Source organism: Leopardus geoffroyi, chromosome B3 (genome assembly GCF_018350155.1).
Source record: "Leopardus geoffroyi isolate Oge1 chromosome B3, O.geoffroyi_Oge1_pat1.0, whole genome shotgun sequence".
NCBI classification, from domain to species: Eukaryota; Metazoa; Chordata; class Mammalia; order Carnivora; family Felidae; genus Leopardus; species Leopardus geoffroyi.
In genome coordinates this window covers 68,483,615-68,504,797 of record NC_059337.1, presented here as the reverse complement: position 1 = coordinate 68,504,797, position 21,183 = coordinate 68,483,615, and the positions used below count along the sequence as shown (strand labels likewise).

Below are 21,183 nucleotides of genomic sequence, written 5' to 3'. Positions count from 1 at the left end.
GTGAAGGGAGGGGAAACACACAGGCAAATTAGAATTAGACCCATGTGAACAAGACACAAAGGCTGCCTTGTGGGAGGGCCTGCTTGCCCCTGGCCTCCCAGGGTCATAAAGTGGCATGGCGCTCCTTTTAAGCTGTCCTGATTGTTTTTCACGCCATTAAGAACACACATTTTTTGAAAGGTGGGAAGGGAGGGATGGTTTTCTGTTCTAGTCCCTGGTTCCCTTTGGCACTCCCCCACCCCTCCTGTCTTGGCTTTATGCCAGAAAATAATGAGACCCTGTATATGTTTGTTTGTTTGTTTTAGTCATTACCTCAGAGGTCTTATGAATTATCTATTTGATTCTTTTTTTTTTTTTTCACCCCCACAAAGAATAGTGGAGTGTCATAGATGTATAGATGTCATAAAAAAAAATTGCTGGACAAAGAGGAGAGAGGGAAATCTTGCCAGGCGCAAACAGAATTAGGACCAGGTATTGCAAATTAAAAGTTTCAGGGTCACAAACTGAGATTTCAGTACTCAACTATATAATATGTTAGTCTCATGTGAATGATTTTCATTTAAGCTTCTCTTTTAAACCTAGGATAATGGGATTAATCTGGTGGACTATGTCGTGAAATATTACCTGCGTTACTATGATCAGGTAAGAAATAGCATTATGTGGAAAACTACACTAATGGGGTTTCAACTCTTACACATTGTTGGCATTCAGAAATTAGATGATGGATGGGTGGATGAATTTCAAGTCCAACATAGAATTTGAGAGCTATCCAGCCTCCTTGGTTTACAGATGGGAATGCTGAAGCCAAGAAAGTTTAGTTGACTCTTGTAAAGAGAAGCATTATTCAGTGCCTCTCAATCTACTGACTCTTAATCCACTCTATAACACAGTTTCAGAGAGACCCCCAATGCCTTCTAACCAGATCGTGGGGGTCTTTGTGAAATCTATATCCATTCAGTAATTGGTTGTATCTGAAACTGGCTCTGGGCTGCAGACCAAAATGTAGGAAATCAAGATGCAGTAATACCCAGTACCTTATCAGTAATGTTCATCTGTGAACAAGTTGAAGAAGTGGAACTTGAAATCCATCCTCTCTGCTCAGATTACATTTGCAATTAGAAATAAAAATTTCAGTGAGAATCCACCTGAGCACAATTTTCTATGTTTAATTCCTTCTCATTAAGTTGAGAACAAGGAGTCCTAACTTTGAGAAGAAAGAGGTACTGTTGTAAGGTGTTGGGAAATCTAGCAATCAATATGAATGGGAAAAGTCTCAGGAAAATGTTGTCAGGACTCCTGCTTAGCTGTCCACTCAAGCAGGGTTTTTCCTAGGCTCCAAGGGAAGAAAAGTAAGGATTCCAGGGCCTTGTTTTCAAAAGGCCTATGATTCCATCCAGAAGACAAGCTAGGCACTGATGAAGTCTATAGGCTTCTATCCTCCCCTCCTCATCTGTCTGTTCTCAGTGTCTCTGAAATGAATCATCTCCCAACCCCCCTCCTCAAACTTCTCCTGTTTCTAATGAGGAGATTATCATTTCGGTCATTCAAGCATGAAGCTTCTGCTCCTCTTTGGTTCCTCTCTGTCCTTCGACTAAATTGTTTCTCATGTTTCTTTCTTGTTTTTCATCCCTCTGCCCCACTCATCCAGGCTTTAAGGTAACTCACCTGGACTATTCTGGTTGCTTCCCAGCTTGTCTCCCCACACCTGGTTGCTCCTTTTCCAGTCTATCCCACGCCCAAGGCCCAATCAGTTTTTATAGTCCCGGTCACTTTGTTACTCAAAAACAGAAATGACTCCCCATTTTCAACTGAATTAATAGTCTACCCAATTTAATTCCAGTCTTTTACAACCATGCTTTTTTTTTTTTTTCCATCTTCCCCCTACACGTAGTCTGTGACTTAAGACCCCATGTTTTCCAAACACACCCTATGTTTTCTCACTGGTGTGTTTTTATTTTTTTTTTAATTTTTTTAATGTTTATTTATTTTTTGAAAGAAAGATTGACAGAGTGTGAGCAGGGGAGGGGCAGAGAGAGAGAGGGAGACACAGAATCTGAAGCAGGCTCCAGTCTCTAAGCTGTTAGCACAGAGCCCGACGCGGGGCTCAAACCTATGAACTGTGAGATCATGACCTGAGCCGAAGTCAGACACTCAACCAGCTGAGCCACCCAGGTGCCCCACTGATGTGTTTTTACATCCAATGTTCTCCCTGACTGGACCTCTTCTCATCACCAGCCTCTTTATATTAAGCTTCTGTCTTATTAATACTCTCTTGAAATAATAAATTAACTTTTGGGAGAAAGCTCCCAGTAGCAACACATATATTTGCAACCTAATAGGTAACAAACTTCAGAAATGACATGGAAAGGACAACTGGTCCCCTCTCATTTAAAAAAAAAAAAAAAATTGGTACAAGAGGCTACAGGTAATTTCCCAAAAACACAAAAACAAAAGCAAAAATCAAACAGAAGATACAAATCGCCAACTAGATACATAGACCTAGCGGTACAAATTGATCAAAACTTTATCAGGACTATCACAAATGGCTGATGGACTTCTTCCCTGTTTAAGATCTCCAAGTATAATGGGACCCATATCTAGACTGCCCTTGACTCACCAAACTGTGTCTTATAAAGGGCACCTTTAAAAAAATTCACATGAAGATGGCATGTGGCTGCCAATCTGTTTCCCCACGGAGCTGTACCTACTTATGGGGGACACATTTCCTCATTCATGCAGATGTACAGTATGGCTTAGCAAGACTTTGACCTTTGTGTATCAGAAGCCCTAGAAATCTATATAATATTTCTAGGAATTTTTATCCTCAGGAAATAAAGATATGTATCACTATTATACTTATAATTTGTAATAACAAAATATAGCAAATTTTGGGGAGGTGTCCAAAGGTAGAGACTAAGACCACGTCAATTAGGCTAGAGTTACAAGATGGAATAATACACTGCCATGGAAAGTATATAGGAGAAAATCTAGTGGCATTAGAAAATACTCTTGATCTGCTTTTATATTATAAACATGGGTTTAAAACAATATATAATTTCAAATATGTAAATATAAATATACATAAACACACAGAAAAACCTAGGATACCAGAGATATGAAAAAATGTTTGATTATCTCTGGGTGGAAAAGATTTTAACTTTCTTCTGTCTTTCAATTAGACATAATGAACACATGTCACTTTTGTAAAAGGGAAGAAAGATAAAATGAAAAATGGTACAAAATAGTACAACTATTCTTCCCTTCTTCCATGAAATCTTTTTTCACTTCCTTATCTTTTAATCCTTTGAACCCGGGGAACACTTGGTTTGAACTTCTGTCTTGATACGTCTTATTCTGCCTTGCATGTAGATATCATTGAGCAATTAATTGTTAGTCTGGCATTGCTCCTTGAGTTCCAAAACTCATTGTTGTCTGTTTTGTAGCATCCGTAATTTAGGTGTCTGACAAATACTTACTAGGTTGAATCTGCTGTAAATATCCGCAAGAGTGTAATAAGTGACATTTGCAAATAATTAGGTGCAAAGAGGTGAGAGCTTTATTCTGGTAGAGGGGGCAGACATGTTGAAGCTTCAGGCAATAGGTATATACCCAAAGTTCTGGCAGCAGGTACTAGTAGGACAGCAGAATTATCCGGAAGAATCTTGAGAGGTAACATTTCTGATCTAGGGTTAGCATAACCAGATTTATCTTGTAGTGTCTGTAGCATCTACACGACCAAGTCAGATGCATTGTGTGGGAAGGCTGAAATTTGCCAATGAAATGTGACCCTCAAAGAGAGCTAAACCTAGTGGAATCGACTTCACAGAGGAAAATCTTCCAGTAACAATAGTTTCAAACATGGGATGGCTCAGTATGGGAACAATCAGAAGTCAACATTTGTGTGGTGCACTCCTGATTTTCACAGTGAAAAATTCATTTCACTCAGCAAGAGTATAGAATTATGTGATTTATTAAGCTATCCCCTCCCCGTAGGAGCATAAGTGATGATTTTTGTGGTTAGTTGGGATGAGCAATTAGCAGGAGAAAGGTGACTCCTGTTCCAAGCCTCCTTCTACTCATGCTGGTTTGGGGTCCAAGTCCAGGTTTGTGAAGCTTACAGAAATCCATCTAGAGCCATGTCTTTTGAGCTCTAATGGAGCAGCTTTCTCAAGAGATGCTACCAGGCTGATTTGCTCAGTAGCACTTTCTCTTTTTCTAGCTTAAAAAAAAAAAAATTGAAGCCAGCGCTAAATCTGATAAAAAAAAGTTTTAGAAAATAGTTAGAGATAACATGCATGAGTTCTTCCAATGTAGATTGCCATGGAGCTTCTCGGCAAGCATCTTAGATGGTGTTCCATCCTGTCGCAAGTACTACTCCGTTGTTTTGAAAGCAGTAAAATAAGTATAGAGAGATGGGGAAAAAAGCACACTGATCTTGCAGAATGTTTCAATAAAATGAGGAAAACCATGCTTTTCTTAGCATCTCAAGTGGAGCTAAAGGTCTTAAAGGAAGGGAATTCCTGAAACCGTAAGAAAAAATGACAGTAAGTGAAATGTCTCCTGCTCAAGGTACACACTTTTCAGACTAGTGTTTTTATAGGTGGCAAACAAAGTTTGATATGCCACGTGTTGTATGCTGTACTGAGAGCTATATGCAGTACCTGCCCTCACAGTGCTTGCAGTCTAGCGGGGGAAGCCTCTAAGTTAACACGGCAATTTTGAAATTAACGTTGATAAGCGCCGTGACAACGGTAAACAGCAGGGGCCCTTGTAAACACCCAGGTGCTGAGGGTTAGAGGCAGTCTTTGAGGAAGTGATACCTGTTTTGAGACTTGAAGAATGATATGAACACATGCAGGTGTGAGGAGTTTCTACAGAAGAGTTAGAAAGGGACCGTTTTATAGACAAAAGCCCAGAGACAAGAGATTGTGGCCTGTTCTGTTATTTTATGAACGTTTAGGAGAGGGAGTTAGAGATAGGGGGAAGGTGGAAGAAGACTGAGGGTGGAAGAGGCCAGATCATAAAGTGCCTTATAAAGCAGTTTCAGAGTTTGGAATTAGTCCTAATGGCAGAAGGAAAGATGGAATGTGAAGGAAAGCTGGCAAAACAGCCCGTGTGGAGAGAGGAATAACTGAAGACTGCCTGAGATATGCAAGATGCAGGGCTTATGTTAAACAACTCAGGGACAAAGCAGGATAGACTGGAAAAGATATTTGAGGCTCAGCTTATCTTTCCATACGCCTGAAACTTGTGTCCCTCAAGGTATTTCTCAGCTTAGATCCTCTGTGACGTATAGTCGGGGAGCTTGTCAAAAACTATGGCAAACCAGGCCCTCAGCAAGTATATATAAAGATAAGCCAAAGAACGTTTGGGAAGTCTTTACATATATGTGAAGAACTTGATCCCACACACACACCCTCTGGAGCTTAAAGCTGCAGCCAAGGGTAGGTCACAGCAGAAGGGAGGGTGATTGTTTCTTCCATTGTAGTGCCTTCTTGTTCAGCACCTTCCGATGCACACCAGTTGGCATACCCCAAAGATGAGTTATCTAATTGCTACCACGTGAAGCTCAAACAGGGACTTTAAGTACTTACATGTGTTCCTCCTGTGCCTTTTTCCATGAGAGGACGGCGTCCAAGATCAGGGCATACCTGACAATTTTCTCTTCGATTCGTGAGGCAAAATAGAACCCAGCCCTCAGTGGCAGTAGGACCAAAATGATATTGTGGAAGACACGAAAGCATTTCAAAGTAACCAGGTCCAAACTTAGGAATGGCCAAGGAGCATTTCTCAGATTCTTATTTGTGCATTCAATAAAAGATGCTTTGGAATTTCAATTGATAGTGACAATTGGGGAAGTATAACATACTTTGTTAACCATGTCTTTTAGGAAGCAGGAACAGAAAAGAGTATTTTCCCTCTGCCTGAACCACAAGATTTCTTTCTGGCTTCCCAAGTCAAGTTTGAAGACCTCATAAAAGATTTGCGAAAACTGAAGAGGCAACTAGAAGGTAACAGGAACTGTTCTGTTATTATGATAATAGCTAAGCCTTTTTTTTTTTTTTAATGATTGAGGAGGAGGATGTATGTCTGGTTCATGGAAGGGAATTGGCGCAGACTTCAATTCCTCGTGAAGCTCTCCATCTCTTATGCTCTGTTTGGAGGCGCTATGTTTGATTAGTGTTAATTAGTGCTTTTTATATCTACATCTTTTACATCTACATTTTCCAACATATTACAGATGATCATTTTAATAACAATAGCAGCAGCCCTTTATTGAATGCTTATTGTTGTCTCGTATAATTATTACGGCAACCCCAATAAGCAGGAACTGTATACCAACTCCATTTTACAGAGGAGAAAAATGAAGTTCAGGGAAGTTACATTCACACAGCCAGTGAGAGGCAGATTTACTGGGCTCTAATCAGGTCTATGTGATTAGGACTCATGCAGTTTCTAAGCCAGGTTATTGTGCCACCTGAAACATGTCACATGTGCGCACACATGCGTGCAGCCACACACACCCCTATATATGTGGTTCACATGTAGGAGTCTAATAAAGATGTCAGGACCCATAGTCAACATCCTCTTTTAGTTTATTTATATTTTTAATTATTCACAACAACATGCTGAAAGCCCCTTTTAGGTTGTTTTTTTTTTTTTTTTTTTTTTAAGGTGAAAATATGTCTCTCTCGAGCAGGAATTTTCCTTTGGCATTGCTAGAGTCTTGTGTTTTCACTGTGGAGACATCTCCTTGTCCAAGAATATAAATACTTGCATTGGAGCTTGTCTAACTCCAATTGAAGAGCTCCACGGAGGATTTAGGGAGCGTGTTAATGTGGAAATGGAGCTCAGAGTGCCAGAAGGAGAGCTTGAGGAAATGAAGAGCTTGAACCAGGAATATTTTTACACTAAGACATAAAATAAACATTTTAAAAATGTTTATTGTGAAAGGGCGCTCAGAAACCCAAGTCTTAGACAGAGAGCAGCCTGGAAATGGAAGTGAAGTGGGACAGATCCCTGGTGGCGGGGAGAGCCATTTAGCTTTATTTTGGGCATAAAACTTGCTTAAATAAGGAGAGCGGTTACAAGTGAATATTTCTACCTTGTAAATTATTTTTAAAGGAACATGTGGATTTTTTTCCCTCCTGTTGATGTGGTTAAGAGCGTGAATGCAACCAAATGGATGCTTCATTTAGGAAGGTGATATATGAACTTGTGGTTATCCTTTTCCCTCTCATGAAAAAAAAAAAAAAAAAAAAAAAAAAAAAAACAGAAAAAACCACTGACAGTTTTATCCTTGTCTGAGATGAGGGGCTGGACTCTCACTGTGATGAAACAAAGTGAAGCGTCCTGCAGCAGCTTTCTGTCGCTCTCCAATGGCAGGATTAGGGCCCAGGCCAGTCCCCAGGATGGCTGCAAGCTTAGCTGTGGCCAAGAAGAGCCATGCCTTTCACTCCGTGGCTGTCCCTGAATACGACTCCCCCCTGGTCTCCTGGCCCTTTGCTGTCTTGTGTCGTTTTGTGAGCAGAAACCTGGTGTATGTGTGACCTTTCCTCCTCTCCTGCGGCCTCTTTCAGGCACCTCCCTTTGACTTCTGCAAGTGTTTGATGATGATAACAAAGGGAAGAGAAGAGTGAATTGGGAAGACAGTGGCGAGGCAGGTGTTCCCGCAGAGCATCCCCTTTAGCATACCTTATTTTCTCCAGGGCCATCCCAGGTGCCATTCCACATCCCTCCGTATTCAACTGACACTTTTCCTCAGTCATTTTAAGGAGTTGCAAGAGCTTCTGGAGCTGGAGGACCCACCCTGTGAGGAGAAACTAAACATTACCTCAGTTGTTTTTCTCCTTTGTATTAGACTTCACCAAGAGATGTGAAGCACCACAAGGCAAAAGGGAAAAGTGGGACTCCCCTCCAGCACCCCCCCCCCACATTGGATATTTAAACAAAAATGCCCTGCTAATCTTTCGAGATGCCAGTGTTTTTAACACATGAAAGGTACCTAGTAAATATTTAAAGAAAATACAGACCATTGGTTCTCTAATGAATTTCTTTTTCTCCTAAATGCCATCTGGCAAGATGGCCAGAGTCGTGGCGGTCTGTTTCATCTCCCTTCCCATTCAGGTTCCACCTCCTTTTCCATAAGGCCTTGGTGTGAGCCTAGATTGAATGTTTAATTGAAGAGGACATAATTTTCACACATACAGCAAAGATGTGATGAGGCTTTGAGGTTTATTGTAGCCATTAAAATGTCGTGGCTGCTGGCAAAACCCCAGAAAATGTCTAAAGCTAAACCAGATGTGATTAGCAAATTTCAAGACATCTCAGGCCCCATTTCTCCAGGCAGGCATAGCCCTTTAGAAGAAAACTGTTTTCAACCACACCTTAGCAATAGGGTGGGAATTAAACTATAGTCGTTGGTTGTGCAAATGGCAGTGATACAAATAGACGTTGCCGATAAGCATCTTTTGTAGAAACGAGAACTTTGAATAGCACTTTTATGTAGATAAAAAGAGCAGGCAGTTGATGATCATAGTATCAGCCAGTTTCTTGTGTGATTATTATCTATCAGATGTTTTACACAATCATGTCTTTTAATCTTTACAACGACCCTATGAAGCAGATACTATTATCAGTCTCTCCTAGGAGGAGGAAACTGAAGTTCATGGTGTTCACATAACTTGCCAAATTACACGTGATGATCTAGCCACATTGTGAAGCTAGATATGACTCTAAGGCATGCACTTGTCATCTATCCTGCCTGTGACCCAGAGGTCTCCATATTTGAACCCAGATCAAAACAGTAAGTTATGTGTTAAAGGCAGAAAGCCTCATGGTGGTGCCAATGACAGAGAGTTACTGAACATGTGCGCATGAGTGAGTGTGTGCTCACACACACACACACACACACACACACACACACACACACACACACTCTTAGAGCCACATGTGTAGACCCTCAGATCAGAGACAGGAGAAAATTTACTTGGGGATGGGGAAGACATATAGGAAACAAGGGTCGCGAGAAGTGAACATACACACACACACACACACACACACACACACACACACACACAAGTGAATAGACACAATTATTGTGTAGGATTAAGAACTCGGGCTTTGGAATCAGATGATGTACTTTTACTGGTTTGGTGGAAGCAGGATCTTGTCAGGTAACAAAACCATAAAGAAGATTCCTTTTCTTACCTGTGAAATGGGAAAATTATAGGGCCTATGTCAGAGGAGGTAATGAATGCATGGTCCATTAGTAAGGAAAACTTCAGTAAAGCTGATTAGGGGTATATACCTTTTATTGGAAAATGCACACCTTGTAGAATCAGGCCCATATTGCTGAGAGGCCTGCTGGATATGTTTGTGGAGAATCAAATTCCCGGAGCACTTGCACTCTCTTCTCTACCTTAGTGGTGACAGAACCCAATTCTTGGTGCTTGGGAATGTGTCCCATATTTTGTTTACTGTTCTGTATCCCTTACTCAGACAATAATTTTAGCTTCCCTGATATTGTGATAAGTAACAATTAGGAAAAAACAAATGGTAGAAATAGTTGCTCTCTTTCTTATTCTTTGACCTTGTCTACTGGTCAGAACTCTCAAGGTATTTTTACCAACCCATATGTGGTAGGCAGAATAATGGTTCCCAAAAATGTCCAAACCCTAATCCCTGAAACATGTTACCTTACATGGCAAAAGGGAACTTTGCCGATGTTAAGATGGGGAGATTATCTTGGGCTATCCAAGTGGGCCTAATCTAATCACATGGATCTTTAAAATGAATCTTTAAAAACTGAGAATTTTCCTTGTCTGTGGCCAGCGGGAGATAGTACAGTGGAATGATCAGAGAAATGCAGTGTTGTGGGCTTTGAAGATGGAAGAAGTGGGCAGTGAACCAAGGAATGTGGGAAGCCTCTAACACTGGAAAAGGCAAGGAGCAGATTTTCCCTACAGCCCCCAGGAAGGAATGCAGCCCTGTCAACACACCTTGGTTTCAGCCCAGTAGACCCATGTTAGACTTCTAACACAGAGAGCTATAAGGTAATATATTTAGTACATTTGTTTTAATCAGTTAAGTGTATGATAATTTGTTATAGTAGCAATAGGAACAAATGCACTGTGCAATGTATCCTAATTGTGGCAGTTAATACTAATCACACACACACACACACACACACACACGCACACCATTGCTGAGGCCATAAGATGTACGATTTCTCAAGTGGTGATGCTTACCGGTATTGCATGAAATGTGAATTGGTGTTTTCTGAGAAAGGTTCTACAGAGCCACCTGGGTGGCTCAGTCGATTGAGCGACCAACTTTAGCTCAGGTCATGATCTCACGGTTCGGGAGTTTGAGCCCTGCGTTGGGCTCACTGCTGTCAGTTCAGAGCCTTCTTCAGATTCTGTGTCTCTCTATCTCTCTGCCCCTCCCCTGTTCATGCTCGCTCTTTCTCTCTCTCAAAAATAAACAAACATTAAAAAAAAAATAGCAAAACCCCCAATCCATATTGATTTGATATGATCCTATGGTAGTATTCTATTATGAAAATTTCACTGTGGCTATGGAAGTTGGAAAGCTGAATTAATTTTTTTTTGTTTTTGGAAAATGAGAGGGGAGCTCTTCAGATAGATGTTGAGAAGTCAGCATGGTCTGAAAAATTTAAAAACAAAATTAAATCACTCGTATTAGCCAGCAATAGTTACTCAGTATCCCCTGTCATTAAAGATAGGCTATTTAATCAACTAGCTATTACTAAATTGTGCCTTGAAAATGATGCATTATTAGCTCTGTTATTCCATATATGAATTTGGGAAAAATGTAATTGATAGTTAGCCCTCAGTGGAAGATATTCCAGCTTATTTGAAAGTCTTGGCTGAGATGCAAGTGTGTGTGTGTGTTAAGATAATTCTCATGATGTCCTTTTCTCTAAATATTTAAGAATATGTATTTGAACATGTCCTTTCTTTTGTACCATTTAGAAATATTTGGGAATATGACAGTTTAAGAAAAGCAAGAGTCTGTGTTGACTTTTTGATATCTGTTATCATTCTAGACATGTTTATCCTGCAAATACTTATGCTAACTTGTTAACCTTTTTAAGCTTTCTCTAAATGAGATCCTGTGTGAGATGCATAGTCCAGGCATTCAAGAATTGTTATAAAAAAAACTTCATTCTAAGTTTGAATGGTAGTAATATTTCCAAACTAACTTTACATTAAAGTACATCCATCACATCTTTAAGCATTTTCAATCCCAATGTCCTCATTGTAATGGAGTGATCAAATTAGCCCAAAGCCATCCTGATGAACCTCTGTTTTGTACAACACTAGGACCTGAACATTCTATTTCCACATAGAGAGGACAGGAGAATATTAAATTCATACACACATGAAAGTAACAGTTCAGGAAAGAGAGGGGTTTTTTTGTTGTAGGGTTTTGTTGTTGTTGTTTGTAGATTTTCCAAACTATAGTCAGTATGTCTTCCAGGTAAAGAAGGCAGACCAAATTCATTCCTTCCTTTAGCCCCAAATCCCTGGTAAAGACCCACCCCAAAATTAATACTCCTATTATTTAGAGGCATACAGTCAATGCCAATATAATCAGCTAAAAGAGGAGGAATTGGGGAGGGAACCACACACCTCCACACATAAAAGCAGAAAATAAGAACCTTTTACCTGGTAGTTTCTCATGGCCCTGGGCAGAGACTGGTAGAGAGGCAATAGTCTAGCTATTTGGATATGTATATGAAATTTTTACAATTAAAACTAGATTTAAAAAAAAAAGTTATAATCAACTCTGAGTTCTGGGTAGGTAGGTTAGTGACGTTAAGGACTAGTCATAGTTTGTTTTTTTTTTTTTCAAGTTAATATATTATTTTTAACAATCAGTAAGTCAGCTCTACTCTTTACATGCTGGAAAACCTTTCGTATATGAAACTACACGGTAAGCCGTAGACCACCTGTTGTGTCTCCTGCAAGGTAGAAACAGTCCTCTGCTTTGCTGTTTAGCTCATTTAACATAATCAATAAATTATTTGGGCAAATACACTGATGAGCTGATATCTGTGAGGTGCTGGAGGGTGAGATGTGTGAGGCGGGGTTTGAGGCTCTGAGCACTGTTGGCATCGGGAAGGGGGAGAAGCTGTCTCCAGTAGAATTGGCATCCCCAGTGATGGAGGGAAGGCAGAAGGGCTGGTCAGCAGAACTTGCACTTCATCGTGCCCATGACCACTTTTATTTCTTTTACGTTTTGATTAGGGGTTGTGTGGTATGTCCTTTCCTCTCCTCAATACTGTAGTTAAACAAGATTTGGCCATGAAAAATAAGGAGAAATGCTAATAACTGTCATTGCTGATCTACTAGTGGATATTAAAGTTTGCATTACTGGGGGGAGTGGGAAGGATGTGTCATGACTGTGCTCAACAGTTCTCTAGTGAAAGTTCGCGTCTCTACCATCCTCTCTGACTCCATCTTTCTTACAAGCATGTTGGTTTCTCCTTGGTCAGGAATCTCTGTATCCGTCCACCACTTGGACGAAAGTACAGCCTTTGGCACACTAAGTCAGTCAGTACTACTGACCCCAAAACAGAATTTAGGAAAAGCGATTGCCTACTGAGTTTATCCCAGGAAGCAAAGAAGATGATTTAAAGAAGGTCTGTGTGGTGACTGTTCCTTTGAATTTGCAATAGACACACAGTCAGGGGAACAGGAGACTAGAATGGCTACAATTCTGCCCCCAGTGCATGCAATATGGAGGGAACCTTAGAGTTGCTAGATTTATTAAATAAAATGCAGGAGGCTCAGTTAAATCTGAATTTCAGATAAACAAGCCTTTTGTTTTTAGCAGGAGTGTGTCTCAAATATTGCACAGGATACACTTACACTAAAAAAAAAAAAAAACACAACTATTCCTTGTTTATCTCAAATTTAAATTTAACTTGCTGTCCTGTCTTTTATCTGGATGTCTATAGAGAGTTTAAAAGCAATAAGAAAACCAACTAAAAGTTGGTTCCCTTTTTTATGACCACCATGCACTGGCAATTCTAAGCAATCTCAGTGAGAACATCCTCCCTTCAAGGATGGGCAGTGGACAGGGGCGCAGAATATGTTCTGGGGTGCGGTGCACGTCCATTTCCACCATCACTAACGATGACAGTGGCTGCTTAATGCACACTTAACCAAAAACCTGCAAATTGGCTTCCAGCTCCTCTGTTTCTTAAAACACCTTCAAACTGAGGACTGCCTGCATTCTAACAGTAAGGAAGTTGAAGCAACTTTGCTGCTAATGATGAAGCTCAGACTGGAAGCAGGTTTATCTGACTACAGAGTTTATACTCTGTGCTGCACCATGCTTTTTTCTTCTACTGTTTGTAGGCCCTCCCCTCAGGCACTAACAGTATGATCTAGAATGAGAAATCTTGACGAATAAGCCCCACTTATTTCTCTAGTTCATCTGCTAAAGGGATTACAGGTGGTAACTGGATTGACTTTAGGCTTTTTTGGGTCTCTACCCATAACCACTCAACTAATTTACCTGCTGTGATCTCTATCCTCCTGCTTCCTCTCTGTCCATTTCTTTTGGTTTCTCTGATACACTTGCTCTATCTCTGTCTCTGAAAATCACCTTCCCTATGTTTTATTCCTTTATGACCCAGAAGGCAAGCATACTGGTCTGAGATGGGCAGCCAGATGAATATCAGAGGACTACAGGGCCACCCAAGGTGACCTGCGTGGTGTTGACTCTTTGTTATCTCTTCCATTTGTGGACATTACATGTAATGTGCTTCTGGCATAGATGAGAAATTAGGGGAACCTTCCAGGATTTGTCAAGTCACGTGGCAAAGCAGACTGTTGCTTCTGTGCTCTGGACCAGCCCTGTCTGTGCAGGAGAAATGACGTCTATCAAGTAGCTTTCTCCCCACAAGAGTGTAAGTCTTCTTTAAGAGAGAAAGAAAAGAAATGAGAATGAATTTTTTCTTTAATTATTCGTTTGAGCATGGACTGTAAGCAGTATAGCTCTGATGAAGGGAGAAAACAGATTCTGGAAGACTTTTGAAGAACTTCTGAGAAAAGATGGGCAGTTGAACACTCATCTGGATTAAGCACTCATGTAGGATTTCAGTTCCTCTTAAAAATTATGTTAAAAATAATAAAATTCTTTGAAAGCGTCATGTCAAGAGCACAGAAGGATAGAGAAAACCATAACTGCAAATTTTCTGAAGCTCAGGAAGTAGATGGACAAGTGGCAAATTGGAATCCACCTGGAATTCCAATCCAGGAGCGGAGAAAGGTGAGAAGCAATCCAATTTTTACTGCCACATGACTTGACACAAATTTGTGTGTAAATGTATATGTATAAATACATAAACATTCCTATGTAGTCATATATAAGTAAATCAATGAAATCATTCAAGAAAATTTCCCAAAGTGGACACAAGTTTCTTATTTTAAAAGTCCCAAAGGGATTCCAGCAGAATGGAATAAAACAGATCCATACCATTGTTAGAACATTTCAGAATACTCAGGACAAACTTACACACTTCTAGAAGGGAAAGGGAGTTGGAGGGGTGAGATGTAGAAACCAATTACCCAGAATCAGGAAGCAGAATGGCTTCAGGTCTTTGAACAGCAACACTAGAAGCTAGAAATGGATCCGAATTCTGAAGGAATTATTCCCAATCCAGAATTTTATATCCGCCAAATCATCAATCAAATATGAAGACAGATGAAAGTATTTTCAAACATGTAAGTTATCAAAAAAATTTACTTCCCATGCAGCCATCCTCAGGATGCTACTACAGAATGTGCTTTATTACGAAATAGGAAGACAAAGGTGACAGGAAATTAAAAATCCAATGGAGAAGAGAGGTAAAGAGATACTACAGGGTGGACGGCCCAGGATGGCAGCCAGGCACAGAGAGCAGACATTCCAGATTAGATTGGGTCAAAAGAATCCTGGAGAAGATCCTCGAAGATATGTACCTAATAATGTATCTGATGTGTCCTGAATGTTTTGACAAGAGTTACACAACTAGCAACACGTTTGGAGTTCATTTCATGAAAAGAACATAGAACACAGAGCATATTAGAAAAAAAAAGAAACATCGTGAGGGTGAGGGAGTTGGAGCGCAGGAGGAGGTCTAGGAAAGACAAATCAATCAGAATTTGTGTATCTGCTGAGACAGGGAGCTGTGTTTGCAAAGTCATGTTAATGTTAACACAGGATGCCAGTCCAGCCAAGCTGTGGTTGGGCTATCCCGAAAGGGGTCTCGTGTGCAGTAGGTATCCGGGAAGGAAAGACAACTATATCTTTTATATTGTATCAAGAGAAAGATGTGCACCGAGTGCCGATAGACGCTTGCTGGAGACCTGCAATTAACTACTGAAATCATCAGGTCAGATTGGCACAAATGTCTGCCTCTGGGGAGGGAGAACTGAGTGGAGATTGTGGGATGGAAATGGGGAACTGCTTTTCCTGGAGTAGGATACGTGTCTTCTCTTAACTATGCGCAGGTACCACTTTGATAAATATACCAACACGGCAACAACAACCACCCAGCGCATCTGTAAGTGAGAGTTAAGTCTCGGTGGCAGAAGCTGGCGTGTGGAAAGCAGTCCCAGCTGGGGGTTCAGGAGACGCAGTTTAAAAAATTTAGTTCTGCCTCTTGCCAACCATGTGATAAGCCGTGCAACTCTGACAAATCACTTAACCTTTGTGAGCCTCGGCTGAAACACTGCAGCTGATCATCCTACCCTCTCCAACTCTGGGATACTGGAAGGGTCAGAGGAGCAGATGTCTGAGGAAGTTCTTGGGGGAGATGTGGGAGGTTTTGTTTAAACTCATTCAGGAGTTATACAGTTTGCAATTTGCGCAACGCGTATCCGTGTGTCCTAGAATGGAGAGGGGGGAATCAGCCATTAGGAGAACGTGGCTAATTTATCACCTTTAAGGAAGCTCCAGAAGACGTGACTTGACTGATTATTGACCATGCCTAATTTATTAGCTCTTTCCTCCTTCGCGGCCCATTTGTCCACGGCAGTAGTTTGCTAAGCCTGGTCTCTGGTACATGACTAGATACATTAGCCAGAGTCCTGGCTGTGTTGCCATGGTGTTAAAAAATATTTAGTTTTGCAAGCAAAGTTTCAGGAATAATAAAAGAAAAACTTTGATATGATTTATTTTTGTAAGACGATTTCAACAAAACAGACACAAGGAACTGGGGTAAGTATTTCAGAAAGGCAGTGGGTGTAAAATGTTGATCAGCGTGGTAACTTTTGATGCAAAGCATTCAATTAAGTGCGGTGTGGTGGGTAAAGGTCACACATTTCCCAAACAGAATGCCTTCAAAGACAAGTTGTACGGAAAGGAGAGAGGATACGGAAACTGAAACCTGATTCATTCGTTTAACTAATGGAAGAAGTTTGTGTTTTCCTTTGAAGCCGCGGTTGTGACATCTCTAGGTGGGAAGGATGAGTTACGTTATGCTGGTTTCCTCCTCTCAGCTTTCACTCTACTTCTACTCTTTATTTATAAATGAACACAGTTAATAGAATTTATTTTGTTTTCCTGTTCTTTGACAAGAAACGTAAAATGCTGAAATAAGAGCTACTGTCACGGAAAAGTCTGAGTCACAAGCCCTTGAGTTCAGATCCCTGCTTGACGAGCTGTGCCTCCACATCCCTGTGTCCTTGTATAGAAAGGCAGGTGTCACTGTCTGCCTTACTGATTATTGGAGTGGAGGGACCAGGGTCATATGAAGGAAATCCCTTTGCAGATTATCAGTGAAATGTATAATACTTATCCCTGGTTCTCTTTGTACACCCATTTCTGATATTTAGTCCAACAGCAAATCCTGCTGGTTCTTCCTCCAAGACGAGCCTTGAGACAGTTCACTGCTCTCCATATCCACGGCACATTTCTAGTCCAAACCAGCACCTTCTCTCATTGGGGCCCTAACAATGGACCCCTAACAGATTTCCCTGCTTCCGCTCTTGCCCTCCCTTTAAATTCAGTCTCTGCTCACCAGACAAGTCAGGCCACCTTGTTTCATATTTGTAGCTCTTGGACTAAAATCCAACCTCAAGACTTGTACCCATGCCTTACAGGTGCTAAGATGTTTTGACCACTTCAGACTTTCCTGTCTCATCTCATGCCACCCTATCCCCTCCTGTCCACTAAACTCCAGCCTCACAGGCCTTCTCTGTGTTCCAACCCAGTAAGCTTGTTTCAGAAGACCATGGGGAAAGGAAGGGGGAAAAAGATAGTTACAAACAGAGAAGGAGGGAGACAAACTATAAGAGACTCTTAAATAGAACAAACTGAGGGTTGAGGGGGAGGCAGGGGAGAGGGGAAAATGGGTGATGGGCCTTCAGGAGGGCACTTGTTGGGATGAGCACTGTGTGTTGTATGTAAGCGATGAACCATGGGAATCTACCCCCAAAACCAAGAGCACACCACACACACTGTATGTTAGCCAATTTGACAATAAATTATATTTAAAAAAAAAAAAAAAAAAAAAAAAAAAACCTTTGCAGCAGTTGATCCCTACACCTGGAATGCCCTTATTTTAGATATTTCCGTGCCTTGGGCCTTCTCTGTTCACCCAAACTATAGCAGCCACGCTTTGAATAGTGACTGTTAGGACTCCCAGTTTTGATAGTGCTATTGTTTTCTATTTATTTGTAAACATTTACCACCCTTACTTCCCTTCTGCTCCATCCCTCCTGCTCCATGAAGGCAAAGATCTAAGGACCTTTTTAATGTTTATACCTACTGCCACAGGGTTGAGTAGATGAATGAATGAGCAAATTAATAAATGTAGGAAAGACTCAGCTTTCCGTAGTTGCTGACCTTGCTATTAGAGAGAAATTAGATTTTTTCCTTATGGACAAAGATGTCAAATAAGCATAAGTGGGTAGACACTTTAGGGAGACATATTTTAAGATTGGACAAAGGGACAGCTGATGTCCCTGAGAGGTAACAGGTGCCTCACCCACTTCTGGTTGGAAGACTGTGTTAAAGCAGATGGGTAGGATAGATGCCATCAGAAAGGGGAGTTTGTGGGGCACCTGGGTGGCTAAGTCAGTTGAGCGTCTGACTTTGGCTCAGGTCATGATCTCACGGCTCGTGAGTTTGAGCCCCACGTCAGGCTCTGTGCTGACAGCTCAGAGCCTGGAGCCTCCTTACAATTCTCTGTCTCCCTCTCTCTCTGCCCCAACCCACTCGTATTCTGTCTCTGTCTCTCCCAAAAATAAACATTATAAAAAAAATAAAAATAAAAAAAGTAAGGGGAATTTTGCTAGATGATTTTGAAAATGAATTCCAACTCTGAGTTTCTAAGATGATTGTTACTATGTGATTTCAGTACATTCTACAGTTCTCCTTATTCAGTAAAGGTTACTGATCTCTCTCCTAGACTTAGTTAATTGAACACTAAGAATTCCTGGAATTCTGGCCGTTTATAGGATATGGGATATAAAAATCAGCCGTAAAATTATAGCAGGTTTGGATCTCAGATATTCTCTTTCTAAATGGCTCTCAAGGATTTGCTCTTGAAATCACCCATGCCTCAAAGAATTCGGCGTGGATACCATCTAGAAGTGATCTTTATATAGTAGAACTCTTATCCAATGTGATTGGTTAATGGATAAAATTTGGCCCAAATCAAGAATCATAGAATATGATACTTGGATCCCTTAATATTTAATTTAAAATAAGCTAAGGGGGCACCTGGGTGGCTCAGTCGGTTGAGCGTCTGACTTTGGCTCAGGTCATGATCTCACAGTTTGTGAGTTCGAGCCCCGCATTGGGCTCTGTGCTGACAGCTCAGAGCCTGGAGCCTCCTTCAGATTCTGTGCCTCTCTCTCTGTCTGCCCTTCTCCCAATCACGCTCTGTATCTCTCTCTCAAAAATAAACATTAAAAAAAAAAAGAGTTATTAAATCTTCTTATGAAGATTCAGTAATCTTCCAAGTTAATCAACTTCTAAGTTAAAGCCAAGTTTGTTTCATTTTAGATAGCCATAATGAGCTAAACATAATTTCTCCCAAGAGTTAAGGACAATAGGGAGATGACAGAGCACAGTTAAAAGTTAGGTTTGAGGGGCGCCTGGGTGGCTCAGTTGGTTAAGCGTCTGACTTCGGCTCAGGTCACGATCGCTTGGTTTGTGGGTTTGAGCCCCATGTCGGGCTCTGTGCTGACAAGCTCAGAGCCTGGAGCCTGCTTCGGATTCTGTGTCTCCCTCTCTCTCTTCCCTTCCGCTGTTCATGCTCTGTCTCTCTCTGTCTCAAAAATAAATAAAAAACATTAAAAAAATTTTTTTAAAGAAGTTAAATATAGCATCATTCCCACACCTTTTTAAAAATGAGCTTTTTATTGTTAGTTTGGAATAATTTCAGGTTTACAGAAAAGTTGCAAAGATAATATAGAGAGTTCTCCTATAGCCCTGATCAAGTTTCCCTATTGTGACTGTTATGTTAACAACATCTTGCATTGTTCTAATGTAGTCATCAAAACTGAGAAACTGGCAGTGGTACATTTCACTTAACTAAATTCTAGTATCTCTTTGGATTTCACCGGTTTTTCCACTAATACACTCTTTTTGTTCCAGGATCCAAACCTGAGTACTGTGTTGCACTGGGTTGCCATGTCCCCCCAGTCTCCACTGTGTTCTCTTGCACCTATATTTAACAACAATATTTTAGCTTCTTGTACTTAAATTGGCAGAAATAGTGCTTTTTCACAGTCATATTGCTACAGTTTACCATCAAGTAATTATGTCATATAATTACAGGGAAGCTTGGCTGGCTCAGTCTGTAGAACCTATGACTCTTGATGTCAGGGTTGTGGGCTCAAGCCCCACGTTGGGTGTAGAGATTACCTAAAAATAAAATCTTAATTTCTTAAGAAAATTATTTAATTACAATAAAAAGAACAACTTGTATAAATAGGTTTGGAAAAAACACAACCGTTCTTTTTTTTTTTTTTTTTTTTTTAATTTTTTTTAACGTTTATTTATTTTTGAGACAGAGAGAGACAGAGCATGAACGGGGGAGGGGCAGAGAGAGAGGGAGACACAGAATCGGAAACAGGCTCCAGGCTCTGAGCCATCAGCCCAGAGCCCGACGCAGGGCTCGAACTCACGGACCGCGAGATCGTGACCTGGCTGAAGTCGGATGCTTAACCGACTGCGCCACCCAGGCGCCCCTAAACACAACCGTTCTTGATAAGGATCCTACTCAACAATGGGAAGAATTGCTCAGGGAAACCAGAGAGTAGCCTTCCAGCTGCAATTTTTGAACATGCTGTGGGAATCAAGTAGGAGGAATAGAAAGTAGCATTGCCTTGGCAAGTCCATTAATGAAGTATCTTCTATATTCCCGTTGAAAAAAAGAAAAAGGTATTAATGCGGTTGTAATGGTGATCCCCAACCTGTGGGTATAGCTTCATCCTTTGAAGTGGTTAGGGCAGGCCTGTAGAGGAGAAGATGGGTCTTTGAGATAGGAAGCAGAATGGCCAGCATAGGACTTGGGTCTTTTCATTACCAAGCCAGAGCTTATGCTATGTTACCGTAAACTTGTGTCAGGTCAAAGCATTTTTTCACAGAAAAAGATTTGTGGGTGGTTTTGCGAATATCAAAATATTTTCCTGCGCAAGTAAATTGTGTATCTTGGACCCTGTGGAAGCTTCACAATCCACAAATGGATGCTTTTCATGTCAGACGATGAAATGAGTGAAGTTGGAGGGAGGCCTCTTTAGCCCCAGCAAAGGGGATTGGAGTTTTTGCCAATGTCCTTATCTCTTCCAGATTTCTTTCCAGATTTCTTGGCCTCAGTATGGGTCTTAGAATGGATAGAGGTCATGGACTGTGACTCTACCCTGTAGGTACCATAGAAAGATCACTGACCCGCCTGAGAGTCAGCAGCCCTGCTCTTGGCCTCCTCTGTGCCGCTTACTAACATAACCTCCACCTAACCTCGCCCAGCCTTCTGTTTCTCCGTTTAAAAGGAAAGGATCCCCTGGTGGCAGAGAGCGGTTTTTAGCTTTCATTACCTTGTTTCTTACTATTTGCAAAGCACTTTCATAGCTACTCCATACTGTTTCTAGAACTTCCCTGTAGGTGATTAGGGTAGGAGGTTGGATAGCACAAGGCCAGTGGGTCTGACAC

The 21,183-nt window shown here is 41.0% G+C and overlaps 1 protein-coding gene across 5 annotated transcripts in view; it reads left to right on the top strand.

Annotated features, from left to right (window-relative positions):
- The window catches only part of FMN1 (formin 1), a 436,126-nt gene that overhangs the window by 301,968 nt on the left and 112,975 nt on the right, over window positions 1–21,183 (top strand). For all 5 annotated transcript variants that reach the window (XM_045450122.1, XM_045450119.1, XM_045450121.1 and 2 more), the window contains 2 exons: window positions 583–642; window positions 5,891–6,011. In XM_045450122.1, the coding sequence (XP_045306078.1) occupies window positions 583–642; window positions 5,891–6,011 (181 nt within the window). The remainder of the gene's footprint in view (window positions 1–582; window positions 643–5,890; window positions 6,012–21,183) is intronic.